Below are 19319 nucleotides of genomic sequence, written 5' to 3'. Positions count from 1 at the left end.
GAACCGTTAGTTTAAAAAAGAAGGTGCGATACCGTTTCGATAAATATCAATCATTTCGAACATCGCGGGGAAATTCCTTCGACTCATTTTGAAGTTTTGGGGGAAGCCGGAAGTGACGTCAATGCGGGAACGCTTCACTGTGCGGCGAGAGAGCCAAACACGGGCAAAGTGTGTTGTCATGCGTAGAAATGGTGAATTACTGAGTTTAGGCACGTTAATAACGTTTTAATGAAGTTGACTACAGTATATTCATATTTGTCAGTGCTTTCATGTCAATTTGGCGAACATAAACATAAATGATCGTGGTGAAGATGATGATTAAATTAGGATTAAAAATTGGTAGTGAGAGCTGCTGAATTTCCTCCCGTCGGATGTGATATAAAAACAAATCGATTATTTTTGTAGTTGTAAACTCAAGTGGATTACACTACATTTATTAGCGCTTTCATGTCAATTCGGCGAACATATGATACATTAAATGATCGTGGGGATGATGATTTAAAAATCGTTTGTTTGAGCCGGTCTGCATTTCCTGATGAGAAAACAAACCAATCCTTTCTGTAGTTGTAGTCAGTGGTGTAGTGGGCGTTGGACGCGGGGGTACGCCATACCCCCACTTCTTTGAAGCATGATTTCTTGTTTTAATAGTCTAATACATCTAAAATCATTGCCAGTGTTATCAGTTGCAAGTGTGTGTTTGTTTTAATAATGACGAAAACATAATAGGCAGATTTCACAGTAATTATAATAAAAACGTAGCTCAAGCATTTATGCAACTTGATTTGAAGCGTGTGTGTGTGTGAGGGGCAGAACCGTGTGTGCCATAAAGCTTAGCTGACTCTTCACGCTAACGAAGGATCATTTCTAGGCAGGGTTGGGAGGGTTACTTTGTAAATGTAATCAGTTACTGAATACTGAATACATGCTCTGAAAGTAATAAGAATACAGTTACGTATTCAGATTACTTTTGGAATACTTTTGGAACACTTTCTTTTTCCATAACAGATGGGTATCTTTTGGTGCACAGGAGACACTTATTTTACTGTTTTAATGGCTTATCAAGAATTCAAACACAACATCTTGGTATCATTCTGGACAGCTCCCTCTCATCTGCACCCCACATAAAAAACATCACCCGGACTGCATTCTTTGTACTGTCTTAAAACCTTTCCTTGGAATATTTTATGAATTGTAAGGTGTCCTTCGGTGCTTTGAAAGGCGCCTCTAAATAGAATGAATTATCATTATTATTCATATCTGAAACGATGTAATCACTTTAAAAAACGTTTTCCAGTCACTTGCCCCATGCATTCAGCAGCAGCAGGCCATTCACTTTGATTTTATCCCGTTATAAAATGTCATCATTTCGACAATAAATAAATGCTACATAAACGTTATCTTGCACATCTTATCGAAACCATCTCCATTTCTAACTTTCAATATATTTTAAAAGAGATCTCTCTCTCATCCGCTGCATCTCTGCATCCATCTCTCTGTTGGAATCCGGTACTGCACCTTACTCACGAGACGTTGTAAAAAAAATAATGGGTGGGGGGCGAACGCAGTAACCACTCCGCCAACGCCACAGTCACCCCCGTCGTGCGGGCCAGATGAGAATGTATGGCGGGCCGGATGTGGCCCATGGGCCGCCAGTTGGTGGTCACTGGTGTAGGTTGACCAGGTGTCCCGCACTGTGTGGGACTGCACACACAGCATTTTTATTATTACCCACACATTGAGACTATGTCCCGCATTTGAGTGATAGTCGCGCAGAAAGGCCGGATCGGTTCGCTGACAGCCGGCACCGCCCTTTATTATATTGTCTAAACGGCATCATGTAAATTGCGCTGACAGGCGACACAGAGATCCCCCAAGCCCGCCCCCCCTTGACAGTTCACGAGCGCGTCCATAGTGTCTCCCGTCCACCCACCACCCCGTCCACCCAGTAAAAAAATCCCCACTACACTACACTGTTACAACCCGGCTCCTGGGCTGCAACAAAAAGCAGGGAGGCGAGACAAAGGGTAAGAAAATAACAATTGTTTATTCTCAAATAAACAATGTAATGACAGAACCAGCCACAGGTCCCCGAGGCTGGCATGAAGAGAGTGCCCAGAGGAGTCCGAGAGCGACGTATCCGGCTGGGCTCTTTCTTGAAGGCTTCCGGCCAGGTATAGCTCATCAAGGCTTAGCAGCTCGTCACACAGGTGCAGCTTGTCAGGCAATGGAACCTGCAAACACAAACACACACACCCAGACGGCACCCCACGCGGTGTGGAGGGGTCATCACACTCCCCCCCATAAGAAAGGAGTTCCACTAGAACACCGTTAACTACCTAAATAGCTAGGAGCTCTTTTCCGATATTTTGGTGTTGACAGAAGACCACTCTGGCCAGTCCCTTGACCGTGAACCTGGAAGAACCCGGAATGTCCTTCCAGAAACCGCAAACTAGCCCTTGGCAACAAACCCAAGACCTGACCCCCAGTTCGCTGCCGAATTGGCTTACCTGTCTGACATGATTTAACGTGCCGAGATACATCTCTCTTGAGACCAGGCCATAAAACATAACGCAACATGTACCCACATGTTTTACGGACACCCAGATGTCCCGACTGCCCATGCGCTTTCTTGAGGACCTCCTCACGAAATCTGACAGGAACCACAATCTGATACACTGACTCACCAATGAAGCCTTTCCCACGTGACCACCACTTTCTAACCAGCAATCCCCCTTGCAGCTGACAACCCCTGGTGACACAATTACCATCCTCGGTGGAGAGAGCCGCCTCAAAAGACGGACTGAGGGAGACATCCGCTTTCTGCTCTACCACCAACTCACTGCGGGATACAGACAACAACCAGTCAGGAATAACCACATAACCTATCTCACTGGCATCTTCCCCCTGCTCAGACTCCCCCTGTGCACGGCTCACAGCCCGGGTCACAGAGCAAGCCACAAACACTCTAGGAGAGCAATTAACATTCTCCTCTGCGTTAACAGTCACAGTGGGTGAAGATGACTGCGTGGTAGGCGGTGGACCCTCAGCCCACACACGGCTGCCAGCCAGGCCGTTACCTAGTATAACATCCACACCACCAATCGGCATTACAGGACGGACCCCCATGGCGACCTCACCCTGCACCAGACCAGAGTTAAACACAACAGAATGCAGAGGAACAGGCACAACATTCATTCCAATACCTCGCATCCGGACAAAATCCCCAGTTCTAGATTTGTCCGAAAACGGTAACACAGAGCTCAGAATGTATGAGTCATACGATGCAGTGTCTTTCAAAATCTTTACCGGCACACTGATGTCACTTCCCACCAATGACACCTATCCGGTTGACAAAAAAGCAGAAAACAGTGGTTCCTTCAACCCGCATGGCTCATTAACCTGCTGACCGGGAGAGATGACAGGTAAGGGTACCACAGACACAGCACAAGCAGCAGAGTTAAACTGGCCTACACAGTTCCCCCTGCTAGCCTTAGCTTTGGGACAGTCAACCTTCCAGTGCCCTCTCTCCCTGCAGAAATGACAGATTTCCGAATCATCCTGTAGCTGACCTCGTATCTCACGTCCAGGTTTACCTCAGTGCGGATTAGCTTTCTCTTCCCATCTTCCTGCTGTACGATACATACCAGCTTCATCCTGGCCCCTGAAAACTCGACCGCTCCTGTGCGTTAGCACATAGTCATCTGCCAGAGCAGCAGCCTCAGCAGCAGTCTTCACTTTGCGCTCGCTGATGTAAACCGCAATGTGGCTGGGTACAGAATTTTTTAATTGCTCCAACACCATCAACTCACATACTGCAGTATACGTTTCGATATTCAGGGATTTACACCACCTACTGAAAAAAGTAACCAGATCCCTGGCAAACTCAACATGGGTCTGTCCGCTAGACTTCTCCCAGGACCTGAACCTCTGTCGATATGCCTCAGGGACTAACTCATATGCCTTCAACACAGCAGTCTTAACAGTCAGATAAACCTTGCTCTCTGCCACCGACAGAGCAGAGTAGGCTTCCTGTGCTTTACCCGTTAACACACACTGTAACAATAGTGTCCCCTCAGCGTCAGACCACTCTCTGGTCTCAGCTACACGTTCGAACAGGGAAAAAAAACGATCTGGGTCTCGTTCACTAAACTGAGGCACTACCCGCAAATTACTGCCAACGTTAAATGGAGTAGTTCTACCAGGGAAATTAGAGGCCTGACCTGCACCACCAGCAGGATAACCCAACCTCCGCTCCTCTAACTCAAGCCTTTTCATTTCTACTTCCCCCCTTATTTTTTCCACTGCCAGCTTCTCCATTTCTGTTTGCAACAACAGCAACTCCTTTCTCTGTTCAAAAGTCAGGCCTGTATCACTGCAGCCAGACGTACTGCCACTGTCTCTGCTAGGATCAACATTTTGTTTTCCCCCTTTAAAAACACCTAACTCAAATTTGCCTTAACAATGCCTCTTATGTTTTCCTTCATTCTTTTATCCCCAACATCCAAGCGGAAATGCTCAGCAACACAGATCAGCTGCTCACGTGAGAAGCCCTCCAGTAGCTCCTCTGTAGGCGCTCTCACAAACTCCTCCACACTCTCCATCCTACAACACTGAGTGCACGCTCACGCTACTACACAGCCTACACGCTACCGCAGCCCGTCCCTCTAACTGCCTACAGAAACTAGCTAAACTCCCCGCTAGTCTTCAGGTGCTAGTTATGGCGGGTACTTATGCACTTAATACCGTAAGCTCGGCGAAGTAACCAGCAAACCGGCAACTCCACCTGCAGCCTCGGCGTGCTCCCGAGCTAATAGCTCTAACCACTTTCACACCGCACTAACAGCCGTACTAGTACGACCTCCAAGGGAGACCGTACTAGACCTAACAGGGACAGAAACCACGGTAACTAACGATCTGTGCTCGTACTCGCTGCCACACAATCCCCATTCACCAGAACTGCAAAAACTCTCACCCCCGCAACGCTACTCCCAAACAACCAACCGCACCCAGCGACAACAGCAGCTGCGCGAAATCCGTCCCCACAACGGACATCCAGTCGCACACGCTTCCCAGGTCCAAAACAACGAGCCCCCATCTGTTACAACCCGGCTCCTGGGCTGCAACAAAAAGCAGGGAGGCGAGACGAAGGGTAAGAAAATAACAATTGTTTATTCTCAAATAAACAATGTAATGACAGAACCAGCCACAGGTCCCTGAGGCTGGCATGAAAAGAGTGCCCAGAGGAGTCCGAGAGCGACGTATCCGGCTGGGCTCTTTCTTGAAGGCTTCCGGCCAAGTGTAGCTCATCAAGGCTTAGCAGCTCGTCACACAGGTGCAGCTTGTCAGGCAACGAAAGCTTTAAACACAAACACACACACCCAGACGGCACCCCACGCGGTGTGGAGGGGTTGTCACAACACCAACATGGATTAAACGTGTGTTTTTTTTTACCACAATGTTGGTAAAATGAATGGATAAAATGCACGGATTATTATTATTATTATTATTATTATTCACTCCGATCGGGACAATAGGTCCACCGTTTCCCCGCAGCGAAGACGAATCCCGATGGGCCGGTACCGAAGTGGGCCGGTCGGATAAGTCACTAGCACATCCCCCACTCCCCCCGTTGACAATTTACTAGCGGTAACGAAGTGGGCCGGTCGAGAGTCCCGGGATGATTTTTAGTCCCAGTCCACCACTGGCTACATGACCGTATGATCACCCATATTGACGCACCTAATTCCTAAACTTCTAACAGATACAACATAAACCGATCCTTCAGCCTCATATGAGCTCTCAGACACGTTCAAAATTAAACTGTCATCGCTGTCTGAGCTTGCTGCTGTGTGCGCCATCGTGCGTTTACATCAGGTTTACATGCTGGGATCCTGAACGATGTAGCTGGAGCGCTGTGCCCGCAATGACGTCACACATAATTTGGCGGGACTTGAAGAATCCCCGAGAAGATCCAGAAAATTGTCAACATTGAAGGGCAGATTAATGGTTATCAAAGTACAAATATCCAAAATCAGTTCAGTAACGGTTTTCAAGGGGACAACATTTACTCAAATTGATGGGTTTGGATGATGGGGGAAACTCGTGTCACAGGCTCTTTAATGTGTCCATATGGAGCAGTATCCGCTATGAATTTTTCAGTAGCTTTTGTTATATCACTCTTTACTTTGATAAAGTCGGGAAAAATCATCCCACTATAATCATCAGTAAATGCTATTGCATATCTGTACCCGTCTTTATCTGCTGGTTCTATTGGACCGCATAGGTCTGTATGTACTAGCTCTAGTACTGTCTAAGCTTTTGCATCTGCCCGCCTGTTTCTGCTTTGAGTACATTTTCCCTGCGTACATATTTCACAGTTACGGTTAGACATGTCATGTTTCCCTTTGATCGACATACCTTTAACCACTTTCTCAAGTTTAGACACATCCTCAAAATTACAATGACCAAGTATTCTATGCCATGTCTGGATGTCATGACAACCATTACAAACATCATCAGTATTTTCATCCTCTCCTGTGCTAAGGTAATATAGCCTACTGTACACATTCATTATAAACTTGGTACCATTTTGATGAATCAGCCAATCATCACCGTCCTTGAAGCGGACCTCAGCTCCGCTGGCTGTCGCTGCTTTCACAGAGAAAATGTCCTGTGGAAAAGATGGGATGTAAAGCGCTCGTTTGAGCCTCGTTTTCACTTGCCGTCCCTCGCTGTCGAGCAGAACAACTTCGGCTTCTCCTCTCATCTTCGCCATCCCGGTCGTTTTCGTTCCATCTGCCAGCTCTATCACATGGTCCTCGGGTCTAAAGCTCTTATCGATTGTCTTAAACTTTGCCGGGTCATTAACCATGTGTGTCGTGGCATCACAGTCGACCATAAGACCTCTCTTATTTCCTACTTGATTTTGACAGTCACTTATTTTGAAAAAGAATGATGCATCGGTATCATCCTCCGTGTTTCCGTCTGCCTCCTTCACCTGATCACGGCCCAGCCCTCTGCCTCGGCCTCGTCCTCGGTGTGGCGTGTCCCACTGTCGCTCCTCTCGCCTCGCTTGGATCTCGTTAGGGCATGTCCTAGCCATATGCCCCATCTTTCCGCATTTGTAGCATTTAGTGTCGGCTAAGTCCATCTTCTTCCCTCTTCCACGTCCTCGTGTCCTCGCCCCGCTAGTCCTCATAACGCCGTCCTCGTCCGCATTCATGTCACTCGTCCTATATTTGTCAGTGCTCTCATAGCTCCGCAATTTAGCTTTGAACTCACCGAACGTTAGACGGTCGTTGGTTTGAGTGCCGTGCACGACAAACGGGTTGAATGAGTCCGGTAACCCCTTCACTACCATGGCAATCTGCAACCCGTCACTGATATTTTCTTCGGCCCTTCTCAAAGACGTGAATATAGTCTCTGCTCGAATAATATAAACAGTAACAGTCTCGTTGCTTGCTTTGTGAGAGAAGAAACTTCACAGTACAGGCTCACGACTCGTGGTTTGTCCTCTCCTGCATAGTGTACTCGGAGTATTGCCAACGCTTTTCTTCCATCTCGTTTCGCGTCTCTCATTATGAGTGATAAATTCTTATTATCTAGACCAGGCATGGGCAAACTAAGGCCCGCGGGCCATATACGGCACGTTGGGCTTTTGAATCCGGCCCGCCGAATATTGGTACAAAATTGTTCAAATTATAGTAAAGACCGCATTCATTTTGCCTTTTTCCTGCAATACCCGGCATTTCAGTTGATCCCACTAAACGGCGCACTCTAGACACATTGTACCTTTGCTGTAGTCTGGTCTATTCTCTCAGCTGGCCCCACTCGGCAACCCGGTGTTACAGTATAAGTTGAGTCATGACAACTGGCGACATTCTATTATTTTCGTCATAGGAATCCGGGGCGTTTACATTGAGGACCCATTGTTGACTTACCAGGAAAGAAACATCGTTTGTCGTTTACGTTCATCTTTTGCTATATCTGCCTTCCTAAGATCACTTTGCTGCACATTCAGTACTCGTATGTGAGGTTGTGGGTGAGAGTCCGATATCGTGACGCTTACAGGGAGGTATCGAACATTACAAAGTAGGTGACTGTGTGGATGCCTGTTCAAAACATTGCAAACTTCAATAAATCATTTAAATTATATATTTGTGTCCGACTTTCCTTTGTTCATCGTTCTTAATGTGATGTATAGTAGCTTTGATAGCTGTCCATACCTTCAGACAGCCTAAAAGTAAAACACAAGTTGTTTATTCACAGCCCGAACGCTCATCGAGATGACTGGATCAGTCATGACAACTTGTGATCAGCTCCGATTAAATTGTGATATCAATTCTGTAGCTAACCTCCAGGGAGCACGTTTATTTTATGAAATACCTGTATCCCTCTCATCACAACAAGACTCTACACTGTGCAGGAAAAACAATTACATACATGAAAATAACCTTGATGCATGGGAATTAAACACACAAACTATCTTCCGTGGCTATACTGATATGTCACAGTAACGGTAAACCACAGAAAAGTAAGTCCAGCGGGGCACAAGTTGAATACATATAATACGGTAGTTCTATTATGCCTTTAAGCCTATACGTTTAACCCATAAGAACCCCGACCCATTTCTACTTTTTGGGAAATTAAGGGGAACGTCATTTAGACTAAATAGACACATTTCTGACAAGTAACCTCCCTAGTGTCAAATATCTGGGCTTTAATGGTAAAGTAACTCTTATTTATAACTTAATTAACAAGGATGATGTTTTGGTTTGCATTTGTTTGAACATGCTATGAATTGAAGAATAAAGCATATGTTAACTAAATATAATTGAATCAGCTAAATTAACTGACCAGACCATAATCATATTTCTAATTGTGCATATATGTCACTCCGGGTTTACTGTGAATGTTTAGGGTTAAAGTCCCGGTGTGACACCATGTGTCACAGCAATATTTATGGCATTTGTTTCATATCAATTTCATCAAGAAATGTTTCCACAACAGGTTAAATTTAATCAGAATCAGAATACCTTTATTCGTCCCACAGAGGGGACATTTACATTTGTTACAGCAGAAAAGAGCCGAAGACAGCTTAATGTTTAGCAAATGACATGTCATGTAAGCATTTTTATTCTTAAATGGCTTGAATATTAACTTTAGCAACAAAAAACCTTTCCAAATCTAGCTAGTTCTGTCACATGTTTTAGCCTGACACATGGACATCTTGGACATGTTGTTATGGGAAGAAAAAAGCAAATGACAAGGACCATGACCCCAGACTGTTCAGTGTGTGTCACTTTGGGACTTCATGAGATAAAAAAGGCTAAAGCTGGATAAGGAACTTTCCAGAACATTTAAATTTCATGTGACACCCGTGTCTAAGCAATTCTGTCTGCCTTCCGTGTTCCTGTTGTTATTTACTTCCTCTCTGCCTTCTTCTGATGATTTATCTGTTAGTTTGTGTGTTTAATTCCCATGCATCAAGGTTATTTTCATGTATGTAATTGTTTTTCCTGCACAGTGTAGAGTCTTGTTGTGATGAGAGGGATACAGGTATTTCATAAAATAAACGTGCTCCCTGGAGAATAGCTACAGAATTGATATCACAATTTAATCGGAGCTGATCACAAGTTGTCATGACTGATCAAGTCATCTCGATGAGCTTTCGGGCTGTGAATAAACAACTTGTGTTTTACTTTTAGGCTGTCTGAAGGTATGGACAGCTATCAACGCTACTATACATCACATTAAGAACGATGAACCAATGAAAGTCGGACACAAATATATAATTTAAATGATTTATTGAAGTTTGCAATGTTTTGAACAGGCATCCACACAGTCACCTACTTTGTAATGTTCGATACCTCCCTGTAAGCGTCACGATATCGGACTCTCACCCACAACCTCACATACGAGTACTGAATGTGCAGCAAAGTGATCTTAGGAAGGCAGATATAGCAAAAGATGAACGTAAACGACAAACGATGTTTCTTTCCTGGTAAGTCAACAATGGGTCCTCAATGTACACGCCCCGGATTCCTATGACGAAAATAATAGAATGTCGCCAGTTGTCATGACTCAACTTATACTGTAACACCGGCAAGATCGGCGAATACAAGCAGTAGCGCTGAGCAAACTGACTAGAACGCGACCACACACTTATAAAAACACTTATATAAAGTCAGGCAACACTAACCAGGCTTAGTGTGATTCTGTTTATTTTACCTTACTTTAATAACCATCCGTTCACTGTTATTGACCATTGTGAAGAGGCAGACGTTTTCCTTTTGTTTTGTATTATTGCAACCATCTGATGGAATCAATACATGGGCTACATGTGGCCATCACAAGTAAAATCATAACGAAAATTACGCCGGTAAAATATGCGTGTAGAAAACGGCTTATGCCACAATATGATAGCAACAAGTAGTCAAGATAGTCTGATTAGCTTCGGTTATATATTCAAATTTCTTTATTAGGATAAACCCCTTGAGGTGAATCACCTCGTTTTCAAGGGGGTCCCAAGAAAACAAATAACAAACAAGTACAACATACAAACAACATTCACACACATACATCGGAAGAAATAACCAAGAAATTACAAACATTCAGCCTAAGCATACAGCACATGGTAATACATTATAGGCGGTTACATTGAATGCATATCATTGGGTAGAGTAAAGTAGAGTAGCTGTACTATATATACAAAATCATAACAATAAAGACTTAGAAATAAAGACTTAGAAATGGGCAATAGGTGGGTCATCTCATGAGGAGATGGTGAAATAAGATGGAGCCTCAACAACCCTTAAACAATAAATAAAGTACTTCAGGTCATACAAAAACATTCAACCTTGAGGTGAGACGACAATGCACGCTTGAACAAAGTCAGAGTAGGGAGAGATCTGATGGTAGCAGGTAAGTTATTCCAATCAGCAGGAGCTTTAAATTTGAAGGCTCTTTTGCCAATGTCCTTTTTAACTAGAGGAACGGTGAAGAAGAGCTGAGAGGTATGTCTAACTTGGTGGGTTGATGTAAAACGAAAGAGATACTGTTTCAAATATGGGGGATAATTAAAGTTGAAACTTTTATAAATGAACTCAAGCCAGTGCAAATGTCTTCTCAAATCAGGAGAAGGGAGATTGAGGTTTAGGTACAGTGCACAGTGGTGTGTATGGAAATCACAACCGAGAATAAATCTACACATTCTATTGTAAGCAATGTTTAGCGGGGCTAGAACAGATTTCGGAGCATTGAGATAAACAACGTCACAATAGTCTAATAAGGGAAATAGCAGTTGGGTAGCAAGTTTTTTCCTAACTTTTAAGGTAAAACAGTGCCGAGAGCTATGCTAACATCACCTGCAGAATGCCAGAGAAACTTTCATAAGAGCGTTGTGATGCCAAACAGCTTTCAGACTAAAACACATTCACTTATGGGGATGGGGGGTATGTATCAGCTGTTTGTGTGACAGTCAGACAATGAAAATTTTACAGTGGCCGCTGCCGCGAGTTAACGGGAAAATAAACTCCGGTAGGCGAGCAGCACTACAGCGGGCGGTAATGCAGCTGAACCACATTAATAAACAATACACCACGGCACTCTGGAGAAAAGTACAAGGTAGGAGAAGTAGTTCTTTAATTTAATCTGGCTTCGTATAATTAAAAACTACCCGACGCAGTCCTCTACTGATGTTGTTGTGAGCGGTGTTGCGGAGAAAATCAGCGACGTAAAACGCTGTGTGGGTCATAAGAAGGCACGTAGACGGTTACGTCATGACGCAAACGATGACGCAATGACGCAATAATTCACCTTTGAACCTAATTCACCTTTGAACCTGCATCTGTAACAATGAGTGGACCAAAGGAAAGAAAAGTCAACATTGAGTGCCGAGTGTATAATGAGGAGTGGACAGCTAAATATTTTTTCACCCATCTGCTACTGGCCCGGCCCGTCTGTCAAATTTAAAACTCATAGTGGCCCCCGAGCCAAAAAGTTTGCCCACCCCTGATCTAGACACTGCATTAATTCAGCATATGCTTCTGCATTCTTTGTTGCGTCTTCTTCAAGTGCTTGTTCGTCATTGTAGTCTATCGCTGGCTCTTCCAGGATAACTTCACTGAGGCCGCACAGTTCCATGTGCGCCAAAAACCTTGTCTCCCATAACTCAAAGTTTTTCTCGTCACCGTTGAATAAAAACTTAAACCACCTTTGGCCTCCTTGACTGGGCCCATATAACCTGTTGCTTGAGACATTATATTAAGCAGAAGTCTCCACGTTTGCAGTCAACCAAAGTAGCTTGTAAGTATGCTAACGCAGTGTTTTTCAAAGTGGGGGCCCCGACCACCCGGGGGTGATGAATATAAATATGTTTATTGTTAATATTACTGTTTAATATTATATATAATATTATTAAGGCATAAGTAGCTTTCAAAAATGATAAAAATATATGTTAATTGTTCATATTACTGTTCAAAATTATATAATATTATAAAGACAGAAATCACTTTAAAAATGCTTTAAAAATATGTTTACTGTTGATATTACTGTTTAATATTGTGTTAAGAATGTTTATAACAGAAGACACAATGAATGTAATGAATGACAAACAAAAGATAAAAATAAAAAATGTTTATAAGAATAACTGATTATTAATTATTAATACAAATATATATTAAGAAAATGTATTAAGCTGTATGATTAATTTGTCATATTCTCCATCATAATGTACTCATCATTTAAAAAAAAAAAATTGCAACAGGGGGGTCCCCGCCAGAGGATAATGCTATATGGGGGTCCTTGGCATGGCAAAGTTTGGGAACCCCTGTGCTAACGGACAGAAAAAACACACGACCACATCGCTCAGAGTTTGGCCTGGAGTACGGGGGCCGTTTATTGTATCTGCGCATGCTCATTAGCATCACCACGTTTCAGGCACATTCTGATGATGTCATACACATGAACATAAACATGACTTTGTTATTATACAAATATGCTCAACAATAATGAATAAGTTCATAAGTACTAAAACTTACACCTGATTAATAACGGTATGTAACTTGAGTTTTTATTATATCAAAAACCTGTTGAACTACACACCAACTACATGTGTAGGCTATACTGTCATGTGTGCTATACTGTATACCCATATTATTTAAAAAGGCATATACATCACAGATTGTTCACAATATTCATTTAAATGGAAGAAAGTCAGATGTTGCAACTGACCCCAACCCAGGGAAAGTTGTAACACGCATATGGGACGGTTGTAACATGTTTAAATTACTTGAAATCTCAGTATTGTTTTTGTGCTGCTGCAACGCAAAAATGTCCCAAATTGGGATCAATAAAGTACTTCTTATCTTAACTTTCAATTGTGTCTCAATGAGCACAGTATTCTTAGGGAATGTAGTGTTTAACAATAATATAATATTTTTATTTATTTATACAATCATAAAGTTGCATTATATTGTAAAAAAACTGCAAGTGATACATATTGAACAGGTATTATTCCTCCAATCTGATTGGAGAAATAATACTTGTTGCAACTGTCCCAGAGACCAACAAGCTCCGTCACAAACAGAAACAGTCTTCCTGCTGACCATGACTCATACTTGTTTACTCAGGGCGGGAGAGCTTTCTTGCAAAAGACGCTAGGCTATGTCTGTGGAAGGAAAAAAGCCATTCTCTGTCACCGGACAGATTTTCTTCAAATATGTGGACCTTAACGTTTCTTACTGCTGCAGTGGGGTGGATGCGTTTTTCGAGCGGATTATTAACATCACAGTTCGGCTGTGTCAGAAAAACATCATTTTCCTCGTCTCTATTCCAGCTTTTGTATTTTTGTGGGAAACTAGCTGTTTTTTTTTGTTTTTTGTATCGAGTTGTGGAAGCTGCTCGGTTTTTTCTTGTGTGAAAAATGATCACATTCACTTTGAGCAGCGTTTGACAGGTCCGCGGAAGACGTCGGAGGGCTGGAGGAATGAAGGAGGCGGCGTAGGCGGGGGTTAATGCTAATGAACCCTTCTCCTATTGGCTAATCAGGGAAGTGTCTAACAGCGGAGTGCTTGAAGAAAACCCAGTAGGTTTAGTCGCTCACACGGTTTTTTCTTCTGGACATACTGGAGCATCAGTTTCGCTAACAGCAAGCAGAGATAAAAACAACAAACGTGAGTAAAATGAAATTGTTTAACTTCTATCAGGGAACGGACAATCAAAATTGATGAAGTGTGTAATTGTCATAGACTGTGTAAAAAAGGCCATCTAGATGAGACAGATGTGGCATGTGATGAAAGGTAGTTCTAAAAATCCCTCAATGGGGTCGTTATCGAGTGGTGTGGCTCAGTGGGGTTGTGAGCTGATCTTCGGATCAGGGGAGCACAAACCCCCCTGTAGTCTTTTTTTGTTTTTTACCTGTACAAGACTCTCATGTGGGGATTGCCCATAGTATTGAGTGTAGTCGCTTTGGATACTAATAAGTGACATGGAATGTAATGTAAAGATGTACAGTAGGCTACAGGGGACTCTCTAAACTTTAAATATTATTTAAAAAACAGTATTATGGCTTTGAAAATGATACATTAGCACGAAAGATGGATCATTCACTTTAAAGGAGTTGCACAGGTCTTCGTGGGCTAATGGCAGTCAGTAGAGGTCAAGAGGATGAACACCCTTTCAAACAGGTGTCAATCAACGTGTGTGTTGTATTGAACAGCCGAGATTCAGCTGCTGGTTAAAGGGTTAAATAATAAGAACTATGTATTTCTGCTTATGTTTAATATTGTGTGTCAGGTGTGTGGGCAGCTGCATTTTGCATCAAACAAAAGCATTAGACAGCCTCCTTTCCTAGATCCAATGTATATTATGAAGCATTTTATAAAAAATAGACATCTCTCAGAAAGCTGAAAGACAAAACTTGCTCTAAATGTTTTGAATATTTTTCTCATGTCACTGCCATTTCCCTTTTTGTTCTGCTTTACATGAACCACACTCAACCACATCAACCAGGGTCAATAACCACATCAAACCCAGTTACTCAGACCTCCTGTTGAGTTTGCGCTGTTATTTCTTTGCTTTTTCTCGACACTGTGTAGACCAGTGGCGGTTGGTCAATGCGGGGCACTGGGGCGCTGCCCCCTCTCATAATATCTCAAGAAGAAAGTCTACTTAAACATGATAAACATAAATTATGATATATAAAATATTATGAAATAAACGTGTTTCCTGCATCGTAGTCTGCATTCCGTAAAAAATGGTTGCGCATTTAGAATACATACTTACACACAGTGTACACAGCGTCTCGCAGCGTCTCGCAGCGTCTCGTGGAGCCTCGCAGCAACTCTGCTTTCTGCACCACAATCGGATGCTGCTGAATTGGGACTACTAAATGAGTAAGACTCAAATATCAGAAGTTCAGAACAAGTTTTAGTAGTTTTTATTTTTACTTCATTTACTTTACACAGTGTGACAGAGAGGAAACCAGTTTTAAGATGTTGAAAACTTCATTAAACATAAAAAGGCATTGCAAAGAAGTTGTGTTATTCTACATTTTGACACCAAGATTTTCTGATTTTACTACAAATGTATATCGGTTCCAAATATCGGTTATCGGTCTCCTTGATTGCTAATAATCGGAATCGTTATTGGCCTTGAAAAAGCCATATCGGTCGATCCATATTTTATTGGCAGCAAATCGGTATTGTTCTAATGATCTTTGACCTGATGTGATTGGACCATGACGCTGTCTTTTATGTTCACCCGCCATTAGTATTCTGGATGATATTGTCATGGCAAATTCAAGTGCGGATGCAGAAAATCCAGTTTTTGCTTTACAAAAACACCCTTTCACAAGGCATCCACTGTAAGAAAAAAAGAGAATAATGGAGCTTGATGTTAGCCCTAAAACAAAACACAACTATACAGAAGCCGGAAACGCTTATTGTATTGAGATTGAGCTCTGGAACACAATTGTATTTCGTTTTTAAGTTTCCTCGTTGTTTGGGGAGTGTCCATGCATACTATTTTAAATATGTAAAACCAGTATTTCTTTCATTTCCACAACAAAGAACACCAATTAACAAAACGTTCTCGCTATGTAATGAATCATGGGTGAATGATTTAGAGTTATCAGGAGTGGACTAACTTTAGTTCAAACCTGAGGCTAGCTTGATTTGTTTTTACTTTAAAGGCTAATAATAGATGTTTTCCTCTCTTTTCTCCCTAGATGTCTTTGGATTGCTATGATTCCCCAAACATCCGCTCTGTGGATCAGCTGTACATTGCAGACACTGGGGAAGGTCACCTATATTCGGGGACTGGTATACCTCCTTTCTGCAATTCCAGCTCCCCTCCTCTACCATCCGGCTGCGTGGTGTGTGTTTACCAGTCCATACATGCTGTCTGCGGTGATCTGCTGAAAAATAAAACACTGGTGATGGAGGGAAGTGGAAAACACATCAAGCTTATAAAGAGTGGTAAGTTTAACTCACGTTTTATTACTCTTTCTCAAACTCATACAATAAAATAACAATTCAGAAAATCTGAGATTAAGTCAGTCTTCATGATGGCTCCAAAGCGTTGTACAGTCGATTCATTCCAATGAAAGTACTTATGTTTAGTTATGTCTGACCCCTTACTTGATGCTTCTGTAGTTTTCTGTCTGTGCATGCCTTCACCTCTGCTGACACCATTCACTAACCCTGAGCTAATTTACCTATATGGATAAATAACTGAACAGGGAAACAGACCCCAGAGTGTTCACCTTACTTCACCTTCAAGATATCCTGCAAATACAAATGTACCAACCATGAAGAAACTCAAAATCATAACCAAAATAACAAAGAGACTGACATTAAAATTGAAAAGGAAAAAAACATGACCAAGAGACAAAAAGCAACAACAAACACATTGATTATGCGAAGACAAAACATAACTACAAAGAGGCTGACAAATGACTACAAAGGGACTCACAATGACCACAAAAAGACAAATACATCTTTAAAAAAGGAGCAAGACAACCATAAAGAGACACAAAACAATAAGGAGACACAAAGCAACTACAGAAACACACATTGACAAACTGGCTACAAAGAAAAGGTGACTCAGCCTTAATCTACATATCTACTACTTTCATGAGTCCAGTCCCCTTTCCTGAATGTGTAGCAGTGTGGGCACGCTTTCATTTATAACGTCTAACAGTCATGTGTGTTTCATTACAGTGTGCCCCACCCTTCTTGGAAACGGTGAGTGTTTTTTAAATCTCCTAATCATTGTGATAAATAAAATCACAGTGGAAAGTGTTAGGAAGTTTAATCTATGAATGACTGACTTTTGTCCTTCTTACAGCCACAAATGAATACACTGACATGTCTGGAAATAACGCGGGTAAGCAGTGCTCTCCACTTATTAGGGGGTTGCTAATTGTTTAAACGCTGATTTTCACTGCGCACCCAAGAAACAGTGACGAAATGATTTACTAAATAAAGGTTCAAATGTGGGAACTAAATCAAGGAAGACTAATACAGACTAAAGGGATAGTAGATTGAACTTTACATCCATATGATACTGTCATTACACCCATATTACACCATTATTACACCCCTACTGCACCGGTATTACAACATTGTTAGGCCAATACTATTATACCCATGTCCCGCTAATATTACACCCATATAACACTGTTCCTTAGACCCATATCACATCTATGTAACACCAATATTAAACCGATACGACACCGATACATTATTACATTGTTATTACACCCAAATGACACTGTTACTAAACCAAAGTCACACATTAATACCCTCCTATTACAACATTATTACACCATTATTACATTATTATTATTATTACACCCATGTTATACCCATATTACACTGTTATCAGACTAATATCACACTGTTATTAGACCCATATTAAACTGTTATTAGACCTATATTACACTGTTAATAGACAACGTAAATACGCTATTTTTACACCCATACAACACATGGACACAGCCTGTCAAAAGACATAAAAGAACTGGGGTTGGATTATATATTTTTGTACTTTTGTAAAAATGCCAGTTTTATCATGAGAATGAGTACGTTTACCATTTTATATTTTTGAAGTATATTTATTTTGTAGTTCTGCACTTCCATGTTCCACTTGAGTGAGAATATATGTCCCTCTGTTTTATTTGATCTGTTATGAGTTAAGGACAGAATCAAACTAACCCATTTCTCATCTTACTGCTGCTGTCTCTGACAGGTGCTTCCTGTTGGCTGCTTCCTGTTGGCATCATCTTCCTCATCTTAGTCATTGCCGGCATCGCGGTGGTTTGTGGCAGAAAATACTGGAGAAAGAGACGGTCAGTATAGCTGTGCCACAGCAGATTTTGTGTAGTTAGCAAATATGTTTCCTGATTTGTCCAAAATAACAATATTTTTGGGGCAACACGCTCAAGCTCTATCCCCAACTTTTTGTAAATATTACACATTATTATTCCTTTTTTTAAGCTTGTGATGTATCGCCATGAAATAAATAATGAACTTGAGCATTGAAACTCTCCTGTGTTTACAGACGGGAAACCCTTAAGCAAATAGAAGAAAAAGAAAAAGAAGTAAAAGAAGAAGAGTTGGAAGCCCTCGCTGACACGGCAGCATGAAGGAAACTGAGATCCACTGACGTCCTTGCGTACATGATTTCTAAATTAATTAATTTAATCCCCTCCTAGATCTGTTTCATGTGTGAGTTAAGTTTGTGGTCAATAAGTAAAGAATTGGAGCATTACATTGATTTTAATTACCAAAAAGAACAATCCTTTCACAACTACATTTCCCATTAGACATTGTTCCCTGTAAAATGTGATGACCTATTATATAATCTAAAAGTGCTATGTGGCATTTTCATTTATGTTCATAAATAATCTTCTTTTAATTGAGGACATTTTAAAAATATTTTTTCAAAGCTTCTGATTTTAATAAATATGATTGACTAACTTGCCTGAGTTCTATTCCTGAAGCACGGAACGACAAAAAGGTTGAAATGTTCACACTTTAAAATCAAAAAAAGTAGAAAGTATGATTTGTTGTGTACAAGTTAATTATATGTTTTTATTACATGGCTTAGTTGAATACTGTATTCTGATTGGTCAATTTGGACATTTTAGACTAGAGTCTGTTAAGTTAGGGATAATGTGCAGCTATAGGCGGTCATTATTGGGTCCTGGTCAGTGATGGACATCAGGTCTCGGGTCTTTCAACATCATACACCCACGTCCTGCATGGCGACCCAGCAATGGTTGATCAGACCCCGACTTGTGTTCAGGTGGCTGC

At 41.7% G+C, this 19319-nt stretch overlaps 1 protein-coding gene across 2 annotated transcripts in view; it reads left to right on the top strand.

Annotated features, from left to right (window-relative positions):
- LOC307046883 (uncharacterized protein) overlaps positions 1-18982 on the top strand; it is a 38843-nt gene extending 19861 nt beyond the window's left edge. Inside the window, exons 1-6 of one of the 2 annotated variants that reach the window (XM_079693545.1) lie at positions 13515-14174; positions 16229-16478; positions 17223-17246; positions 17350-17388; positions 18253-18352; positions 18565-18982. In XM_079693545.1, the coding sequence (XP_079549671.1) occupies positions 16229-16478; positions 17223-17246; positions 17350-17388; positions 18253-18352; positions 18565-18649 (498 nt within the window). In that variant the 5' untranslated portion in view covers positions 13515-14174 and the 3' untranslated portion in view covers positions 18650-18982. Of the gene's footprint in view, positions 1-13514; positions 14175-16228; positions 16479-17222; positions 17247-17349; positions 17389-18252; positions 18353-18564 lie in introns of those variants that run through there. The other variant, XM_079693546.1, reaches the window with a different exon arrangement.
- The last annotated feature ends 337 nt before the right edge of the window (positions 18983-19319 follow it).

This window comes from Notothenia rossii (genome assembly GCF_949606895.1).
Source record: "Notothenia rossii genome assembly, chromosome: 1".
Classification (NCBI taxonomy): domain Eukaryota; kingdom Metazoa; phylum Chordata; class Actinopteri; order Perciformes; family Nototheniidae; genus Notothenia; species Notothenia rossii.
This window is presented reverse-complemented; position numbering and strand designations above follow the sequence as displayed.